Genomic DNA, 22,070 nt, shown 5'->3' on the forward strand with positions numbered 1-22,070 from the left:
TGACTTCTACGTCTAGGATTGGACGACAACCTCACATGGGTGGCAGAAGAAAACTTCTCAATGAACAACAAGAACAAGAGATCTGTAACATGGTGATTGCAAATAATGCTCTCACTTTGAGACAGATCCGTGATGCAATCCTTCAAGACAATGCCATATTCCAAAATGTCAACTCTATCAGCATCTCCACAATAGACCGGGTATTGAAGAAGCATCAGATGACCATGAAGCAGATTTACAGGGTACCATTTGAGAGGAATTCTGACAGAGTGAAAGAGCTGCGGTACCAGTATGTGCATGTAAGTCAGTTATTGGTTGTCTATTATAGTAACATTACAGTAAGCAGTGGTTCCCAATTTGTTTGGTTTTCAGTATCCTCTTTACCTTTAGAATCCAGCTTTATCTGACTACAGCATTTTGCCTAAAAACTGCAACAGTGTTTCTCCCTCTTTGTGTCAAATACTCCCTGCAGTGCCTCTGCATAGGCCTGTACCCCAGGTTTGGAACCACTGGAGTAGTGGCCAGTAGCAGGCTATATTGAACTTGTGGAGGAGAACATAGAACAATCCCATGTAATTTTCTATTTCTGTTGTGTATGACTCCTCTATATGACTGATTTGATTTTTTACTCTATTGTAGAGAATAATGGCATTGGAAGGGAATGAAACATCTCACATCCTTGTATTTGTCGATGAGGCTGGTTTCAACCTGGCCAAGGGCAGACGTGGCGTAACATCATTGGTCAGCGGGCCACGGTGGATGTCCCAGGCCAGCGAGGGGCAATTTAACAATGTGTCCTGCCATATCTGAGAATGGTGTGGCCACACACATCCCCAGTTTAGGCCCATATAACACTCAAAAGCTCCTCATTTTCTTGGACCGTCTTTATACACATCTGGTCCCAGAAAATGAGAGAGGTCTCGAAGGGCCTCACCTACCACACTATGTGATCGTGTGGGACAATGTAAATTTCCACCGTGGGCGCTCATCAGGGCCTGGTTCACCACCCATCCAAGGATGCTCATGGAGCTACTACCACCATACTCTCCTTTCCTTAATCCCATTGAGGAATTTTTTCCGCTTGGAGGTGGAAAGTCTATGAACATCAGGCTCAAGACCAGAGATCCCTGCTCCATGCAATGGATGCTGCATGTGAGGACATTACAGGGGATCAGTGTAGGGGATGGTTGAGACATTGCGCCGTTTCTTCCTCGCTGCATCGCAAGGGAAAATATCCGCTGATGTGGATGAGAATCTATGGCCAAACAGAGAGCAGCGTGGATGGCCAGGAGGATGAGGATGGTGGCCAGGAGAGGGACGGTGACGACAACAACCAGTGAAAGTTACCTTAGTTGTGAAACTTTATTTACTGTAAGCCCTACTGTAGGCTAGATATAATTTTTCTTGTTTTTTGTTTGTGTTTATATTTCGTACATGTACAGAATACTGTATACATTTTTATGTACTCTAATGTATGGAAGTTACTTTATGTGTGTCAATAAAAATGATTACAATTTCCTTGGAAGTAGGAGTGCAGTGTGTCTGATGTCAAACTTTGGAGGCTGCTCTTACTGTAAAATCCTTTTTTCAGTTTTATACATAATTGTATTCTGTTGGCTAGACCTCTGCCATAGTGACAAAACATCTAGGCATTTTGACTTGCAGTGCTTACACGATGCCAAAGGGACGATGCATTTTGGGGGCACTAACTATTTAAATGGGAAAGGAATTTAGTTTTGACACATGGGTAAACTATTTTGGGAGAGATACGAGCTTTTGCAGGTGATCCATGGTGTTGTGCTAAACCATCCAGGTTATTTTGGAAAACGCACTAAGTGAATGCAAATGAGCCAACGCAATTGAGAAAGATCTTTGACATTTTGATGGTACTGACTCTTTATATGGGAAAGGAATCTATTTTGAAGCATGTATGAACAGTTTTGGGAAAGATATGACCTTTTGCTAGTGAGCTGTAATGTTGCGCAGAACTGTAAGACTGTTTGGCCAAATGATCTTATAGTTTTAAGAATGTAATTTCTGTTTCAAGAAATGAGCCAAACCAATCGAGAAAAACTGTAAAAAAAAGAGATTCTACTGTGTTCTGACAGGTGTGACTATGAACATCACGGGGGGTAAGGAAGAACAGGGCTCTTAGGCTTGAATGAGTGTGCAGATCAAATCCATTTGATTTGTTGTTGATGGTTCCTTAATATACATAATATAAAAATCATTGTCTTGCGGTTTACTCCTCAAATATCCATCCCCATATCTGAGTATCCAAGAAAGTCTAGGGGAGACCACTCCTAGTTTTTGAAAGTAAAAGAACACTGATCGAGAGAATGACTAGGTCATCAAACAAGATCAGCATATTGTTGCTGGCCAATCACATTAAAAGAACCATCAACAACAAATAAAATCAAATTAATAATATATTGAACAATTATTATAAAACTAAAGTTGAATAAATCAGGCTCTGCAGGTGCATGAATAAAAAAATTGAGTATGTATTCAGGTAAAGTACCACATCCGGTTGATGGATTTGGCCCAAAAGTTAATACAGATCTACAATTTTGGTTTAACAACCACATGCCAAATTTCATCCATCTATCTAGTTGTGTTTTTGAGATATCGTGTTTGTACACACACACACACACACACACACGCACACAGACATAATTCGTAAAAATGATATTTTCGGAAGTTCTAAAACATCAAGATTCATCAAAATGTCGAGGTCGAATTTTTTTCATGATTAGTATACGTTCTCTATACTTTGTATACTTCAAGTTCAAAGTGGCAGGTAAGATACTGTCAACAAAAAAAAAGGCACCTTAGAAATAAACTGAAACGTTACTCACTCGTGATTTTTTTGTCCATATGGTAAAATTTTTGTTGAGCAGCACATTCCAATTTCAAGTGTTTGAATTACATCTTGATATACAACAAATGCAAAGAAAGGCGGCACGTAAATCGCTTTCTATTCCACGTTTTACACGAGTGTTCAGCTTGTTCTGTCACTGCAAATGCTGTATGAACACCCACCCTCTGTCACCAGCCGCCAATCACTGGATGAATATGTGCAGGTGGCACGTGGTGGATGGCTTTCAGTTTTAGAGTTAAATGTTAAAAGGGTTGCCACAACCAGATGGAGGTGGTACCCAGCCGGGACACCTGAGAAGACAGAAGGAGGGCTGGTGTCTTCTCCAGACCTCGAGGTGGCAACTGCCCTGGAGGCCTCGGGTAAACAGCTGGGAAACTCGACCCGGTAGGGACCCTGGGTTACCGCCAGGGGGACCCCAATAGCAGGAAGACCCTAGACCTCAGCACTTCCGCCACACCCGGAAGTGCTGGGGGGAAGAGAAAACGAGGACACCCGGAGTGCTTCCGGGGAGACAGCCAGCACTTCCGCCACACTGGGGCATGTCACTGGGAGTTTTCCGGGAACACACCTAGAGCACATCTGGGTGCTTATTTAAAGGGGCCGCCTCCCTGCAGAAGGGACAACAGCCGGGTGGAAGATTGGACAAGGTCTGGAGAAGGCAGGAGGAGGCCTGAAGAAGAGAAGAAGAGAAAGACAAGGCATTGGATTGGCCTGGACTGAGGGGTATTGGGGATTAGTGAGCACAAAACTGTAAAAAGAAATTAAAAATAAATGTGTGTTTGGTGACATGAGTGTGTCAACCTGTCTGTGTCCGGGACAATGTTCACAGGGTTAGAAACTAACAGCAAGAAAATTAATTAAAAAAAAAACAAAAACTAAAATTATGTTTAGCAAAATATTTTATTTTAGTTAGTCTTTCCAGCTATTTTAACAGTTTCATTTAATTTTAGTTTTTCATTTCAGTTTTGTTAATTATGTTATTTCAGTATATGAAAATGCTTTTTTAATAATAGTTTCAGTTTTGATTTTATTTTTCGTTAACTATAATAACCTAGGTCTCATGCGCATTGTGCCATTAAAATACAGTACATGCATCACAGTTTAACTTACCGTATCCTTCAGTTGACTTCTGGAGCACAGGATAGATATATCTGCCACTGAATTCTTCTCCTTGTGTCAACAGGGCATCTTTGAGGGTGGTATAGCTGCTAAGCACCACAGCAGGCTTGGGGCCCAGCCACACAGTAAACACAGATCCATATGTCTTACTGAGCTGGTGAAAAAAACACAAACAAAGCCTGGTTAGGTTTTCCAACAAACAAAACTGCCCAAGTCTCTCTAGTTGATTAGGATAACAATTTCAGTTTTCCAAGAAGAGAAGCTGATTGAGATCCCAGAATGCAAACCTACCTGTTAGATAGTCCGTGTGAACAAACAAAACATGTCATCAGACATAGATACAGAGATAATCAGGGGTGTGAGAATAGAAACAAAGTAAACCTCCAAACCATAGACACTCTTCTGTGGACAACAGCTTGACAAATGGCAGAATCTGAAGTTGCCTGAGTGATAGAAATAAGTCTGCAAACACTGCAACACCACACACACCTACATCTTTCACCACCTCTTCAATACATACAATGAATACAGCATTGAATACAGAACTTTTCCATGTTTCACAAAACTTCAAAACAAATTTGCTTCTGAAGCTGCTAGAAATTGGCAAAGATCTCTCCAAACTAGAATATTTTGGTTTGACTTTATTAACATTCAGCTAATGACTGAATCATTCTCGTTCCTCACTATTGAGTTAAAACAGCAGTCTGAGTCCATTTTTCTTTTAAATTTTCTTCCCAGGTTTTTCTTTTAGAGCAAAGTTTAGCAAAATGTTCAATTCTAAGGGGACTCATAAAATACAATACAATACAGTTTATTTTTGTGTTGCCCAAAATCACACAGGAAGTGCCGCAATGGGCTTTAACAGGCCCTGCCTCTTGACAGCCCCCCAGCCTTGACTCTCTAAGAAGACAAGGAAAAACTCCCAAAAAACCATTGTAGGGAAAAATGGAAGAAACCTTGGGAAAGGCAGTTCAAAGAGAGACCCATTTCCAGGTAGGCTGGGCGTGCAGTGGGTGTCAAAAGAAGGGGGTCGATACAATACAATACACAGAACAGAACAAATCCTTAATACAGCATAATAATACAAATTTTAGAAGCACAGAGCAGAATTTAACTGTAGATGATATCACATAATAAGATTTGGATATTTTAGAGTCCTGGAGACCTCATCCATCAAGCTGCCTCCCCATTTGGCCATTCCACGGCTGAAACGTTGCTCGGCCAGCCAATCCGATGAAAGGACCCCTCTTTCCCATTGTTTCCAATTGTTTTACTCCTGGTTGCCCCATTGCAGTGAGGCTCTGGCAGTTCCCCATGTAATCTGTACATCCTTCTTGAGTGAATATGACAAGTTACTCCCTGTAAAAGAGCCAAGCAGGCACAGAGTTGTCAAAAATTCATAGTCACTTTTGTTAAATGGTTGCTTTGTATTCCCTCAGTATTTTTGAGGAACTGTAGTTCTGTAGGTCTCCATAGACAGGTTTTTACAGTAAGAATATTGTATTTGGTACAGTATATGCACAAGCAGCCTAAATCAGTCTGTTTATGAATTATGCTAAAATGGCCTGAACTAAGTGAAGCCCCTGAACTAAGTGAAGCCATGTGTACATTTATATAAATAAATATTTACATAGATACAGTGCATCCGGAAAGTATTCACAGCGCATCACTTTTTCCACATTTTGTTATGTTACAGCCTTATTCCAAAATGGATTAAATTCATTTTTTTCCTCAGAATTCTACACACAACACCCCATAATGACAACGTGAAAAAAGTTTACTTGAGATTTTTGCAGATTTATTAAAAATAAAAAAACTGAGAAATCACATGTACATAAGTATTCACAGCCTTTGCTCAATACTTTGTTGATGCACCTTTGGCAGCAATTACAGCCTCAAGTCTTTCTGAATATGATGCCACAAGCTTGGCACACCTATCCTTGGCCAGTTTCGCCCATTCCTCTTTGCAGTACCTCTTAAGCTCCATCAGGTTGGATGGGAAGCGTCGGTGCACAGCCATTTTAAGATCTCTCCAGAGATGTTCAATCGGATTCAAGTCTGGGCTCTGGCTGGGCCACTCAAGGACATTCACAGAGTTGTCCTGAAGCCACTCCTTTGATATCTTGGCTGTGTGCTTAGGGTCGTTGTCCTGCTGAAAGATGAACCGTCGCCCCAGTCTGAGGTCAAGAGTGCTCTGGAGCAGGTTTTCATCCAGGATGTCTCTGTACATTGCTGCAGTCATCTTTCCCTTTATCCGAGTGCAGTGTCTGATGTCAAACTTTGGAGGCTGCTCTTACTGTAAAATCCTTTTTTCAGTTTTATACATAATTGTATTTTTGTTGGCTAGACCTCTGCCATAGTGACAAAACATCTAGGCATTTTGACTTGCAGTGCTTACAGCATGCCAAAGGAGCATGTATTTTGGGGGACTAACTATTTAAATGGGAAAGGAATTTAGTTTTGACACATGGGTAAACTATTTTGGGAGAGATACGAGCTTTGCAGGTGATCCATGGTGTTGTGCTAAACCATCCAGGTTATTTTGGAAAACGACTAAGTGAATGCAAATGAGCCAACGAATTGAGAAAGATCTTTGACATTTTGATGGTACTGACTTTTATATGGAAAGGAATCTATTTTGAAGCATGTATGAACAGTTTTGGGAAAGATATGACCTTTGCTAGTGAGCTGTAATGTTGCAGAACTGTAAGACTGTTTGGCCAAATGATCTTATAGTTTTAAGAATGTAATTTCTGTTTCAAGAAATGAGCCAAACCAATCGAGAAAACTGTAAAAAAAGAGATTCTACTGTGTTCTGACAGGTGTGACTATGAACATCACGGGGGTAAGGAAGAACAGGGCTCTAGGCTTGAATGAGTGTGCAGATCAAATCCATTTGATTTGTTGTTGATGGTTCCTTAATATACATAATATAAAAATCATTGTTCTATGGGTTTACTCTCAAATATCCATCCCCTATATCTGAGTATCCAAGAAAGTCTAGGGAGACCACCCTAGTTTTTAAAAAGTAAAGAACACTGATCGAGAGAATGACTAGGTCATCAAACAAGATCAGCATATTGTTGCTGGCCAATCACATTAAAAGAACCATCAACAACAAATAAAATCAAATTAATAATATATTGAACAATTATTATAAAACTAAAGTTGAATAAATCAGCTCTGCAGGTGCATGAATAAAAAATTGAGTATGTATTCAGGTAAAGTACCACATCCGGTTGATGGATTTGGCCCAAAAGTTAATACAGATCTACAATTTTGGTTTAACAACCACATGCCAAATTTCATCCATCTATCTAGTTGTGTTTTTGAGATATCGTGGTTTGTACACACACACACACACACACACAACACAGACATAATTGTAAAATGATATTTTCGGAAGTTCTAAAACATCAAGATTCATCAAAATGTCAGGTCGAATTTTTCATGATTAGTATAGCCTCTATACTTTGTATACTTCAAGTTCAAAGTGGCAGGTAAGATACTGTCAACAAAAAAAAGGCACCTTAGAAATAAACTGAAACGCTACTCACTCGTGATTTTTTGTCCATATGGTAAAATTTTTGTTGAGCAGCACATTCCAATTTCAAGTGTTTGAATTACATCTTGATATACAACAAATGCAAAGAAAGCGCACGAAATCGCTTTCTATTCCACGCTTTACACGAAGTGTTCAGCTTGTTCTGTCACTGCAATGCTGTATGAACACCCACCCTCTGTCACCAGCCGCCAATCACTGGATGAATATGTGCAGGTGGCACGTGGTGGATGGCTTTCAGTTTTAGAGTTAAATGTTAAAGGGTTGCCACAACCAGATGGAGGTGGTACCCAGCCGGACACCTGAGAAGACAGAAGGAGGGCTGGTGTCTCTCCAGACCTCGGTGGAACTGCCCTGAGGCCTCGGTAAACAGCTGGGAAACTCGACCTGAGGGACCCTGGTTACCGCCAGGGGACCCCAATAGCAGGAAGACCTAGACCTCAGCACTCCGCCACACCCGGAAGTGCTGGGGAAGAGAACGAGGACACCCGAGTGCTCGGGAGACAGCCATGCACTTCCGCCACACTGGGGCATGGCAGGGCTTAACCGCTAAGCCATTTTAAGATCTCTCCAGAGATGTTCAATCGGATTCAAGTCTGGGCTCTGGCTTGGGCCACTCAAGGACATTCACAGAGTTGTCCTGAAGCCACTCCTTTGATATCTTGGCTGTGTGCTTAGGGTCGTTGTCCTGCTGAAAGATGAACCGTCGCCCCGTCGCCCCAGTCTGAGGTCAAGAGTGCTCTGGAGCAGGTTTTCATCCAGGATGTCTCTGTACATTGCTGCAGTCATCTTTCCCTTTATCCTGACTAGTCTCCCAGTTCCTACTGCTGAAAAACATCCCCACAGCATGATGCTGCCACCACCATGCTTCACTGTAGGGATGGTATTGGCCTGGTGATGAGCGGTGCCTGGTTTCCTCCAACGTGACGCCTGGCATTCACACCAAAGAGTTCAATCTTTGTCTTATCAGAACAGAGAATTTTGTTTCTCATGGTCTGAGAGTCCTTCAGGTGCTTTTTGTCAAACTCCAGGCGGGCTGCCATGTGCCTTTTACTAAGGAGTGGCTTCCGTCTGGCCACTCAACCATACAGGCCTGATTGGTGGATTGCTGCAGAGATGGTTGTCCTTCTGGAAGGTTCTCCTCTCTCCACAGAGGACATCTGGAGCTCTGACAGGGTGACCATCGGGTTCTTGGTCACCTCCCTGACTAAGGCCTTCTCCCATGATAGCTCAGTTTAGGTGGCCAGCCAGCCCTAGGAAGAGTCCTGGTGGTTTCAAACTTCTTCCACTTACGGATGATGGAGGCCACTGTGCTCATTGGGACATTCAAAGCAGCAGAATTTTTTCTGTAACCTTCCCAGATTTGTGCCTCGAGACAATCTTGTCTCGGAGGTCTGAACAATTCCTTTGACTTCATGCTTGGTTTGTGCTCTGACATGAACTGTCAACTGTGGGACCTTATATAGACAGGTGTGTGCCTTTCCAGATCATGTTCAATCAACTGAATTTACCACAGGTGGACTTCAGTTAAGCTGCAGAAACATCTCAAGGATGATCAGGGGAAACAGGATGCACCTGAGCTCAATTTTGAGCTTCATGGCAAAGGCTGTGAATACTTATGTACATGTGCTTTCTCAATTTTTTTATTTTTAATAAATTTGCAAAATTCTCAAGTAAACTTTTTTCAAGATGTTGTTATGGGGTGTTGTGTGTAGAATTCTGAGGAAAAGAATTTATTTAATCCATTTTGGAATAAGGCTGTAACATAACAAAATGTGGAAAAAGTGATGCACTGTGAATACTTTCTGAATGCACTGTATTTATTGCAATAACCATTTTTCAGGAACTCCCACCCCCTGAAGCATCAACACACTACAACTGCACAGTTTGAACCACACCTTCTCTAAATGGGGCCCCAATCTCCATTATGAGAGTGTCTGTGATGAAAAAACAACAGTAGGAAAGGATGGTGGTAAGTAGTTGAGAATATGTAATTTTGATTAAGTTTGGGCATTATTAATTAGAAGAAGTTAGAACTGAAATACAGGATTAGAAGGACCATCTCACATATTCTGAATGAACAGATGGAGTGTTTTACAGCAACAAAGATGAATAACTAGTATATCTTTTCTATAGCAAAAGAGTAACAAATCCATCAGTAAAATAGAAAATTACAGAAGGAATAAAAGCTGATATCTGACTGGGAGAAGAAACCAACAGCCTAAAAGTCGATCCTCTAGCCAGTGGCTTGAATGCAAACATTTTATAGAGAACCAGCTAAACCCTGAAGACACAGCTGAAGACTCCTAGATAAGTATGACACCAGGTCACAGACTAAAAAAAAAATAATAATGTATATACTTTGTAAGAGCCATTTTCCTAGTTCTATAAAATGTATGAATATTTACTAGATGATAATGCATAAAATATGGGAGGTTCCTAAAACCCCCGTGAATAGAATTGAGTTGGTATTTTCCTGTCATTTCTTAACAGTTTTTGAGTAAACAATGTCCTTTAGTAAGTGTTTAGCCTTGCCTTGTGTAAGGTACAGAGGCATACGGTTTTTTAACCGTGTCCTTGAAAGAATTCTTTTGTGCTGCGTTCGTGTTTATACGTCACTGAGCCTGGCATATCTAAGTGCCAGCGGCCTAAGGGTCTTTTGAGTGTGAAGTAACTCGTAAATTAAAAGATCTAAGTTTTGAACCGTATGTTTAAAGCATACAGAAGAAGAAATAAATAACCTTTAAGTACAGAAGTAACCAAAGCTTCATAAGAAAAACTAAATTTATAGAAGATAAATTTTTCCCTTGTTTGCCTTTATTGTTTGTGTGTAACTATTTTTTCTTTTTATTCTTGTATGGATTATTTGCCTTTAACTTTCACTAAATATTTTTAAAATGAACTTTTGGACTGAGAGATATCTTTGACACGCAGCGTCTTACCGTGCCTGACTTTTGCCTTATACATGGAGGCTACATACTTTTGATAGAATTAGTATTAAGCCTTCCCTCCCAAATTATATATATATATATATATATATATCCATCCATTTTCCAACCCGCTGAATCCGAATACAGAGTCACGGGGGTCTGCTGGAGCCAATCCCAGCCAACACAGGGCACAAGGCAGGAACCAATCCTGGGCAGGGTGCCAACCCACCGCAGGACACACACAAACACACCAGGGCCAATTTAGAATCGCCAATCCACCTAACCTGCATGTCTTTGGATTGTGGGAGGGAAACGGAGTGCCGGAGGAAACCCACGCAGACAGGGAGAACATGCAAACTCCACGCAGGGAGGACCGGGAAGCGAACCGGATCTCCTAACTGCGAGGCAGCGCTACCACTGTGCCACCGTGCCGCCCATATAAATATATAATATATGGCCAACCAACCTCAAACTTTACCTGGAAGGTAACAACCTAAATAATCAGACTGTGATTAAGAACTAAGAATGTGATACTGTAGTCTGATCTTCACCCTGCCAACTAAGCAAACCAGCCACAGTGGCACAATGTCAGAGGCTTTGCCTCAGATGTCTGAAGTTCGATCCAAATATGGCACATACCTGACAAGCCTCAATAAGGGTAGAATATGTGTTGTGTACTTTTTGTATAATTTGACAGATACTGTATTACTTATCTATGAGTTGCTTGTGCAACTGAGGGGCGTGGTGGATGTTTCCAGACTAGCCAGCCAACCACAAGCATTACCTGGTAGGTAACCACCTAAATAATCAGACTGAGATTCAGAACTAAGATCCCGATCTTCACCCTGTCAAATAAACAAACCAGCCGCCGTGGCACAACATTAGAGACTTTACCTCAGGTGTTGTCCAAGGTTTGATCCCCATAAGGGGATACAAAAGTGTGCACACTTGATGAGCACCAATAATGGAGAAACACAAGTCATGTACACTTTGCATTATTTGGCAGTTACTGTATTATTTATATTGTATATACAGTGCATCGGAAAGTATTCACAGCGCATCACTTTTTCCACATTTTGTTATGTTACAGCCTTATTTCAAAATGGATTAAATTCATTTTTTCCCTCAGAATTCTACACACAACACCCCATAATGACAACGTGAAAAAAGTTTACTTGAGATTTTTGCAAATGTATTAAAAATAAAAAAATTGAGAGAGCACATGTACATAAGTATTCACAGCCTTTGCCATGAAGCTTAAAATTGAGCTCAGGTGCATCCTGTTTCCCCTGATTGAGATGTTTCTGCAGCATAACTGGAGTCCACCTGTGGTAAATTCAGTTGACTGGACATGATTTGGAAAGACACACACCTGTCTATATAAGGTCCCACAGTTGACAGTTCATGTCAGAGCACAAACCAAGCATGAAGTCAAAGGAATTGTCTGTAGACCTCGAGACAGGATTGTCTCGAGGCACAAATCGAGGTTACAGAAAAATTCCTGCTGCTTTGAAGGTCCCAATGAGCACAGTGGCCTCCATCATCCGTAAGTTGAAGAATTTCGAAACCACCAGGACTCTTCCTAGAGCTGGCCGGCCATCTAAACTGAGCGATCAGGGAAAAAGGGCCTTAGTCAGGGAGGTGACCAAGAACCTGATGGTCACTCTGTCAGAGCTCCAGAGGTCCTCTGTGGAGAGAGGAAAACCTTCCAGAAGGACAACCATCTCTGCAGCAATCCACCAATCAGGCCTGTATGGTAGAGTGGCCAGGCGGAAGCCACTCCTTAGTAAAAAGGCACATGGCAGCCCGCCTGGAGTTTGCCAAAAGCCACCTGAAGGACTCTCAGACCATGAGAAACAAAATTCTCTGTTCTGATAAGACAAAGATTGAGCTCTTTGGTGTGAATGCCAGGCATCACGTTTGGAGGAAATCAGGCACTGCTCATCACCAGGCCAATACCATCCCTACAGTGAAGCATGGTGGTGGCAGCATTATGCTAATGGGAATGTTTTTCAGCGGCAGGAACTGGGAGACTAGTCAGGATAAAGGGAAAGATGACTGCAGCAATGTACAGAGACATCCTGGATGAAAACCTGCTCCAGAGCGTTCTTGACCTCAGACTGGGCACGGTTCATCTTTCAGCAGGACAGCGACCCTAAGCACACAGCCAAGATATCAAAGGAGTGGCTTCAGGACAACTCTGTGAATGTCCTTGAGTGGCCCAGACTTGAATCCGATCGAACATCTCTAGAGAGATCTTAAAATGGCTGTGCACCAACGCTTCCTATCCAACCTGATCGAGCTTGAGAGGTGCTACAAAGGAATGGGCAAAACTGGCCAAGGATAGGTGTGCCAAGCTTGTGCATCATATTCAGAAAGACTTGAGGCTGTAATTGCTGCCAAAGGTGCATCCACAAAGTATTGAGCAAAGACTATGAATACTTATGTACATGTGATTTTTCAGTTTTTTATTTTTAATAAATTTGCAACAACCTCAAGTAAACTTTTTCATGTTTAAAAAATTAAAAAATTTTTTTTTTAGAGACAAGGACGATTGGACTGGACCAGGGGCTATGGCTTTCCTCGATGATATTCAGATCCAACATACGTTGTACCTCTAGCTCTACCTCTGTGTGTTTCGCTTCCGGGAGGTGATAGGGACGTTCCCTGACTACCACCTCCGGGTCTGTCAATATGTCATGCTGAATCAGTGCGGTCCGCCCTGGAATCCAGAGACTGACCGGATCGCTCCCAGGAGCTCCTGTCGCTGGTAGGGACTCAAATTGGGGCCGAGGTTAAGAGCGCCTTTTTCGAGAAAGGGAGAGGGTCAGACTGTGGAGGCGGTTCTTCCCTGTCCCTCCAGGGTTTCAACAGGTTGGCGTGGTAGACCCTCTCGCTCGGACGATGATTCAGCTGAAGCACCAAATAGTCTACGATTCCTTTCCTCTTTTTAACCTCCTACGGACCTTGCCAATTGGCCAACAGTTTGGAGTGGGAAGTGGGCATGAGTACCATTATCACGGTCCCGGGTGGAACTCCCGTGAGGGACGAGTTTCTGTTGTAGTTGCGGGCTTGCGCTGGTTGAGCCCTAGACACGTGTTCCTTTAGGAGGGGCCTAATTTTCTCTAGCCTATCGCGTAACTGTGAGATATGTTCTAGGATATTAGTGGAGGGAAGTGCCTCTCCTTCCCAGCCCTCTTTTAATACATCCAAAATACCCCAGGGATGGCGTCCGTATAGAAGCTCAAAGGGGAAAACTTCGGTGGAAGCTTGAGGCACCTCCCAATAAGCGAAAAGCACCAAGGGTAAAAGTTGGTCCCAGTTCCGACCGTCCGCACGGACTACTTTGCAGAGCATCTGTTTCAGGGTCTGATTGAAACGTTCCACCAACCCATCAGTCTGGGGGTGGTAAACAGCCGTCCTGAGATGGTTAATGGGGAGCAACTTGGCAACCTCCCTGAACTTATCTGAAGTAAAGGGGGTACCTTGGTCCGTGAGGACTTCTTTAGGTATACCCACCCGGGCAAAGAGGGCTACGAGTCCCCGCGCGATGTTCTTCGAATTGGCAGCTTGCAGGAGAACTGCTTTGGGGTATCGAGTTGCATAATCGACCATTACCAGAATATATTTGTGGCCTCGTGTTGAAGGTTCCGGGGTCCCACTAGATCAATACCGATCCGTTCAAATGGCACGTCGATGAGAGAAATCGGGACAAGAGGGGCACGGTCCCTTCTGGGAATCTGCCGCAACTGGCAGACTGGGCAGGACTGACAGAAGCGCTGGATATCCTCGTTAATCCCAGGCCAATAAAACCGGAGCTTTAGCCTCTCCAGTGTCTTTTCGGCTCCGAGGTGGGCACCTAGGATGAGGGCATGTGCTAGTTCACACACTTGCCGCCAGTAGGTCCACAGGACTAGCAGCAACTTCCGTACCTCACCTTCATGTTCCGCAACTTGATACAGCAATTCGTTTTCCAGCACAAAGTGGGGTCCCGGTGGCGTGGAATCAGCTAACGAAATGTCGTTCACAGATACTATCGCATTCAGGGCAAACTTCAGGGAATCATCATTCCACTGTTCTCTTTTAAATGAAGCCGGCGTGAAGTGGAACTGATACTCCGTGCTGGCTAAGAGGTCGGGAGGCGCATCTTCTCATGATGGATCCTCATCCGGTTGCATTTCTGGATTGGGGTCCACCGACGAGGAAGGCTCTCCCATGTCATCCGTAGTTGCCAAAGTTCGCAGCGTGAGAGCAGCTGGGAGGGGACCATGTCTCTCCATGATCAGACCCAACCTGGTTTCTGGAGTTGTGACTGTCCCAGCACGTATATTTTCCGACCAGTCATGTCCCAATATAACCGAAAAGGGGGTTCGGGCAACACTGCGACAAAAATTTTTTTAGGTTCCCCTTTCCAGGTTATGTAGCAGTAAGCGGACCTATATGACCTGGTCTTCCCATGTATGCAAGTGACCCTGGAGTTTGGAGCAGCCCACTATCGCGGTAGAACATAATGGCGAGCAACAATGGTAATGTTGCTCCCGGAGTCAAACAATGCCAGCACCGAATGCCCATTAACCAACACCACTCCCGTACTTTTAACTGCCAGGGGGTTAGACAGTGCACAGTACATCTCACCCCACGTCCAGCTGCACTCCATTGGCTCTTGGTTCAGGGGACAGGAGCTGACGATGTGCCCCAGCTCAACACGCTTGAAACAGCGTGGCGTGAGGAGGTTCTGTCGCGTGGTTTAGCCGAGCCTCGGACTGCGGCGGTTGGCCTCTGGCATGGCCACTCGTCCCTGTCGGACCCCGCGACCTGGCTTCTCTGCCTCCCCGAGTTGGTATACCGCCAGCTGGTGCTCGAGTACCTCCAGAAGGCCGTCCATATTTTTGAACGGATGTCTCCGGACCTGCTGGGCGAGGTAATCCGGCATGGCGTAAATAAACGCCTCGCATACGACCAGCTCGACTACCTGTCGAGCCTGATTGACGTCTGCCCGAAGCCAGAGCCTGATCTTTCCCCAGAACTTCGATGGCCTGTGCCCGAGACGGGCCATTGGGGTCAAATTGCCAATGTCGCCACTCCCTCGCCTTCTTGTCAGAGGTTACGCCATAGCACTTGTAGATCTCTGCCTTCAGGAGTGTGTACTGGGCGGCTTCCTCCTCAGGGAGGCGTGATAGGCCCGCTGTGCCGGGCCCTTCAGGTACGGGGCCAAAATAGCGGTCCACTCCACATGCGGCCATTGATTCTGCGTGGCCGTTCTCTCAAAGATTGCGAGGTACGACTCGATGTCGTCTGCCTCGAACAGTGGAAGAATAGGAGGAGGCGGCGGCCGCATGGGCTCCGGCTTTACCAGTTCTGCTGAGGTAAGTTGTCTCCTCACATCAGCAAGCTCCGCCCTTGTGGTGGCGTGTTCCACCTTGAGTGCTTGGTAGCTCGGAGGCCAAGGTGTTTAGCACCGTGTTGAGATCCTGCCCTTCTGTCATCTTGTTTGGGTTTGTCCTTATCCAAACGACTACGTCACTGTAAGGAAAAGACAAGAAGCACGTAAAGGGTTTGGGGTTGTGAGCCCCGTATACTGTAACAAAAAAAGGTCTTTCTTTTTCACCTGACAAAATATCATGAAAATTACAAGACAAAAATGGAGGGTTGGAGGGACAGTTTAAAGGGATGGACCGGAAATCAGGCGTGAAGCCACAAAACATTTTGCCACTAGAAGGTGAACTTGTCATCTCAGGAGGTATTACACTGTTGTGCCAGCTCCAGTGTTTCCAGGTGTGTGGTTTTCTCACTAAGAAAAAATGGGTTTTCATTGGTTGTGTTTTCTGGGCTAATTTTTTAAAACCCAAACATTATTTTGGGCTATTTTTCAACCCCCATTGCATTTTTACCATATTCCTCTGCAATTCACACTTGTATACTAGAATACCCTTGAACGACAGAGGGAAGCCCCCTTAGCTTACAGCGGGGCCACATTGCTGGAGCCCATGGCCACCGCCAGGGTGCACCTGGACTTTTACAGAGCCCTATTTAACAGCACTTTTGCCACATCCGGAAGTGCTGCGAAGAAGCTCGTTGGGCACCTGGACTCCTTCCGGGTCCCCTATAAAAGGAGCCAGTTACCACCACTCAATGGCCAGAGTTGGGAGGAAGTGGACAAAGCTCTTGAGGACGAGTGGAGGTGGAAGAACTTGCGGCAAACTGTGAAATGGGCTTGTGCTGGACTGTGTTTTGAACAAATAAACTGTGTGTTGTGTGGCAAAGTCATGTCTTGTCTGTCTGTGTTGGGGATAGGGTGGATGTACATGTCCTGGGTGTCGCAATAGCAACAAAAAATTGTTTTTGGTAATCATCAGAGACCACAACACACTTTTCTAAATCAGTTTTTCAAGCTGATTTCAGGTCTGCTTTCAGTCTTTTCCAGTTACGCAACTTTTTGTAGTTATGAGTATTGTTAGTTTACAGTGTACTTGCAAGTAGCTTTTACTAAAACATAAGCACCAATGAAGTAAATGTTTCACTGTCTTCAGTGTGAAGTCACACTGTGGCATAGATATACTGAATGGTGTCAGTCAGCTATCACTTTTTCTTCAAAAACAAGTAGGATTTTGTGTACACTGTGTCTGGATTGTCGCAGTACACCATCTAGCAGTAGTCGGCCATCATACTCTCATTCCAGAAACTTTGGTAGCAACGCTCCATTAACTGAACGTCCCGGTGAAAAACATTCCCCTTGCTCGTCACTCATCATACCAAGATTTTCTGGAAAGAACTCTAGATGTGGGTGCAAGAAATATATTTTCAATGACATGTGAGAACCCAGTTTTTGGTATGAATCAAGTAGATTCTGAACTCACCCTTGTATGCAGGAGACTTATGACTACCCAGAAAGTTTTCACGAGCCACTTGACGCCTTCCAAGCTTCTAGCTCAGCTGCTGAGAGAGATTGTTTAAAACCATCATGCTGCAAAACGGACCTGATCTGTGGACCTATAAATATCCATTCCTACAGATGACATGTAAAGAAGAAGGTTTATCCCACTCACCAAGTTTAGAGCCAAAGTACAATTTGTATATTATCTTAAGACCTGTGGTAATTGGGCAATGTTGCGTTTATTTGTGAATGAACCACACACATTACAAAAAATATCTGGAGGATTAGTACAATTTCTAGGCATGAGAACAACTAATATCAATCACAGTTAATTCCATCCACAACATAAAAATACAGACAACTGTCGTTAAATCTTGTAATACGCTTCGGCTAATTATAACAAATATCATGTAAAATATACTGTAATTGGCTTCATCACAAAAACTAGACGTGCTAAAGAAAAACTAAACACAGACTTGAAATCAGCATAAAAACCATTACAAAACCCACATCAAATTATCTCTGATGAAAACCAACCAATCAAAATTAAACCAACTTGCGTTAATATTATACTACGATAATTCAACTTTAATAGAGCATAATAAAATGTCAATTACAAATGTGAGAGTCAATATTCTACTGAAGAAGGCTCTGGACTGGGTCCACTCTGTTAAATTTAACTGCTCTCATCTGAATCTCGTAAAGGAATAATAATAAAGACAGCTTAGAGAATATATATATATAAGTCATACATGATGCAGCTCGGTGGATGATAGAATAACAGATGTGCTGTATTTCTCCAATAATTTGACAAGACAAAATATATCGCTTCTAAACGTTCACCTTTGCACACAAAAGTAGAATATTCACTTTATAAATCAACTGTAATTTTTTTAACCATTGTAGGGCAGTGTTCCGTTAGCTTTCCCTGAGGTCAAATTCCATAAGGTAGAAACAAAATACTTAACTCTGCTTTTATTAGCTCTCACATGACAATGTTCAGAAAGACTTTGGCATCACTCCATTCAGCCCACCAGGCACAAGGGCGCTCCCATCACCCCTCGCAGGCCAAAGAATTATTGCAATTTCTTAAGCATACACCATGTGGATATTTTTTGCACAATATGTAACATGCGGTTTCAAAATATTACTTGTGCCCTTAAAATTCTGTACACAGAAGATTTAAAAGAAAACACTTTTTCGGGCTTCAATGGTTCCATACAAGATTACTTAAGAAAAGGAAAAAAAGTGCTTACCTCAACATACTCCTCTAAATTTGAAGGCAAATTATTGAAAGCAAAGACTTCTTTAGGTGCTGGCAGGCACACAAGGGACTGCATCATATATGAATCAGCTTTGCATTTAACAAATCTGAACATTGTTCAAATATGACAGCGGATAAATTAACTTTAAGTTTCTATGTCATATAGCGAGTGGGAAGCATTGGGAACAAATGACCAGTGGAAGATGTGCACTGGCACCTTATTTACTGATATATGGCATTCTATGGGCTGTATCTGAGCAATGATGAACTATAACCTAAGTTAAAAATACACCTGATAGGTTTCTTTTATGAATTTATAATATACTGGTCAAAAAAACTCTGCCAGGCCTCATGTGACCCGAGTCTATTCCTGAATGACAAAGGCATTGAGCCAATGACTGTCATGCACGTCCCCCAGCTCTCCTGGTGTAATGGCTCATCTCCTGGTACCTCCTCCATGCTCTTGAGACCTTCTTGTGACAGCACGAATGGATGGAGGAGCTGGACTGCCTGTGCAACTTAGAACTAGAGAAGAATCACTCAGGAACAATAAGGACAGAGCAGAGGTCTGTGACCACCACCTTAAAAACCATTCCCTTTTGGGGGGGGTTCCTTGCTGTTGTCACTTTCATTTGCACCAAAGCATGTGAAGTTGATTCACAATGGCTTATACTTCCTACCTGGACAGATTAGTATCCCTGAAGCTTAGCTGACTTGGTGTTAGACTGTGAAATTAAGTTCCATTCATTTTTTGAGCAGTGTAATTTGATGCAGTTTGGTCTGTGTAAAGTAAGTAATAAGGACTTGGTGGACAATGTAACAAAGTAAAAAGTATGAACCAAAAATGTATTAAGAGTATAAGTAGCCCTAAATGAAATTTACTCAAGTCACTTATAAATGTCTATAAAATGTACTTAAGTAGTTGCACTTTATTATTTTACACCTCTGCTTACTAACCATCCAACCCCAACATTTCCCACTGTTTTAACAGTAAATCGGTTTCCTCAAAGCTAACACAAATATCCATCCATTCATTATCCAACCCGCCAACACAGGGCGCAAGGCAGGAAACAAACCCTGGGCAGGGCACCAGCCCACTGCAGGGAACACAAATCCGCACAAACACCAAGCACACACTAGGGACAATTTTGGATCGCCAATTCACCTAATCTGCATGTCTTTGGACTGTGGAAGGAAACCAGAGCACCCAGAGGAAACCCACGCAGACAACATGCAAACTCCACAAAGGGAGGACCCGGGAAGCGAACCCAAGTCTCCTAACTGCGAGGCAGCAGCGCTACCACTGTGCGATCGATCGATAGATAGATGTGAAAGGCACTATATAACAGATAGATATGCAAAATATGCACAGTTTACACTTCAAATTACAACACGGCGTCGACTAGTGTGGCTGGCCGTCTGCTTGTCTTGCTTATCTATGTTTTATCTTTGTTTTTATGTATTTGTTTATTTCAACAGCCACTGTCCTGATCGTGATTCTTTACTTAACATATTTTCTGGCTTGCTTTCCTCTCAATTTTCATCTCCTGATGGGATATTATGTGAACCTCCACCTTTGTTTTATTCATCTGCTGACTTCTTCACCTGAACGCCGGTGTTCACCTGTATCAGTGAGGTGAATGCCTCTCAGAGACGCAAACGCATCCGACACCGCCTTGGAAAAAGAGCCGGTATTGCTGTTAAACAAAGCCGACTCAAGTCCCAGAGCTTGCATTCCCGATACCTGCAAGTCGTCTATGACCCATCTACTCCTGCACAGGACTCCATGCCTGGTTAATTGGTGCTGGTGTGCTCTCGGGGGGTAAACTCTGCTAATCTTCGCACCTCACCCGTGCTCATCCTGCAGCGAGCTCTTCTACTTCTATCAAGGCTCCTCTCTTGAACATGAGATCAGTGTCTAATAAAACTTTTATTCTGCAAGACTTTATTATCTCAAATAATCTGGATTTCTTTTTCATCACTGAAACCTGGATTGTAAATGGTGACTCTTCATGTTTTACTGGCTTGGTACCATCAGGTTATTCATTTTTAAACTCTCCATAGCTGACTCATCGTGGTTTCTTTCATTTTTTGTCAGTAAAATTGATACAATCCACTGTGGTATTGTTCCAACTGGCTATGAACTTCCTACTGTTAACCATGGCATTTTCTTGGAATCTTTTGATCTCGTCTTACTTTCACAGTTAAAAAGAACTATTGACACCCTTAAACCAGCTCTTAGTCCTATTGACCATGAGATATTGTTGCTGCGGCTTGAACATCTTGTTGGGCTTAAAGGGGCTGCTCTTAATTAGTTCAGGTCATATTTAATTGGTAGACACTTTTCAGTGACTTTAAATTCCTCATTTTCGTCTACTGTTCCTCTTAAATGTGGTGTTCCTCAGGGATCCATTCTGGCTCCTATTTTGTTCTCTATATACCTTCACCCTGTTGGAGCTATTTTTAGGAAATTTAACATTTCTTTTCACTGCTATGCTGATGATACACAGGTTTATCTCTCTGCAATGAATCAACTGCACAACTGTCTATCTGAACTAAGATCCTGGATGGCTAATAATTTTCTTGATCTGAATCAAAATAAAACATATATATACACATATATACATACTGTGATGGATGGCCGGCCATTTATCCCAGCCAATACCCCCAAGCCGCCAGGTGGAGCTCTCCTTGCAGCGTGGACGTCCCCAGAAGAACAGCAGGGCATCATGGACATTGGAGTTTTTATGCAAAGCCCTGCTGGATGCCGTGGGGGCCACAGGAGGGAGCTGCAGGGAGGACCGAGGGCTTCTTCGTGCCCTGTGACCCGGAGGTTCGTCACAGGAAGAGCAACTGACTTCTGGGTTGAAGAAAAGAACTTTTACCTGACCTGGGGATTGAGAATACTTCCGGGTCAGGGAGTATAAAAGGACTTTGGGAACTCACAGACAATGAGCTGAGCTGGGTGGAAGGGTGACAACGCGTCTGGGAGCTGGAGGATTGGTTTATTTGAGAATTGTGGATTTATATGAGTATTGTGGTGGAGAGTGTGCTTTGTGCACTGTGGAAGAAAAATAAAGTCAACATTTGGACTTTTATCTGGTGTCTGGAGTCGTGGACAGGGGTTCAAGGGGCGAGGGCGCCCCCTATCGTTCACAGTGGCGTAGTCGGCAGGATACTCTAGCGTCGTTTGCAGAGGACCTGAATAAAATATTTCTGTGGATAACGAACCCCGAGAAGACTACGGAATCAGGAATCACCACAGCATCGCCAAAACCCGAAAAACCGAGTCCAAAATTGGAAAGAAGAAGGGCAAGCAAAGTGACAACGCCAGCGGGAGTGCCGTAGGTGCAATGGCCGACGCTCGGGAGGAGTTAAGGAGAGGCCTTACAAGTCCAGAGAAACCTCCAGGAAGCAACGATCCCTCTAAGGTGCGTGCG

The 22,070-nt window shown here is 43.3% G+C and overlaps 1 protein-coding gene across 3 annotated transcripts in view; it reads right to left on the reverse strand.

Annotated features, from left to right (window-relative positions):
• LOC120540200 (cytochrome P450 2M1-like) overlaps positions 1-22,070 on the reverse strand; it is a 56,985-nt gene that overhangs the window by 22,067 nt on the left and 12,848 nt on the right. For all 3 annotated transcript variants that reach the window (XM_039770760.1, XM_039770759.1, XM_039770758.1), the window contains exon 3: positions 3,992-4,154. In XM_039770760.1, coding sequence (XP_039626694.1) covers positions 3,992-4,154 — 163 coding nt within the window. The remainder of the gene's footprint in view (positions 1-3,991; positions 4,155-22,070) is intronic.

Source organism: Polypterus senegalus, chromosome 12 (assembly GCF_016835505.1).
Source record: "Polypterus senegalus isolate Bchr_013 chromosome 12, ASM1683550v1, whole genome shotgun sequence".
Classification (NCBI taxonomy): domain Eukaryota; kingdom Metazoa; phylum Chordata; class Cladistia; order Polypteriformes; family Polypteridae; genus Polypterus; species Polypterus senegalus.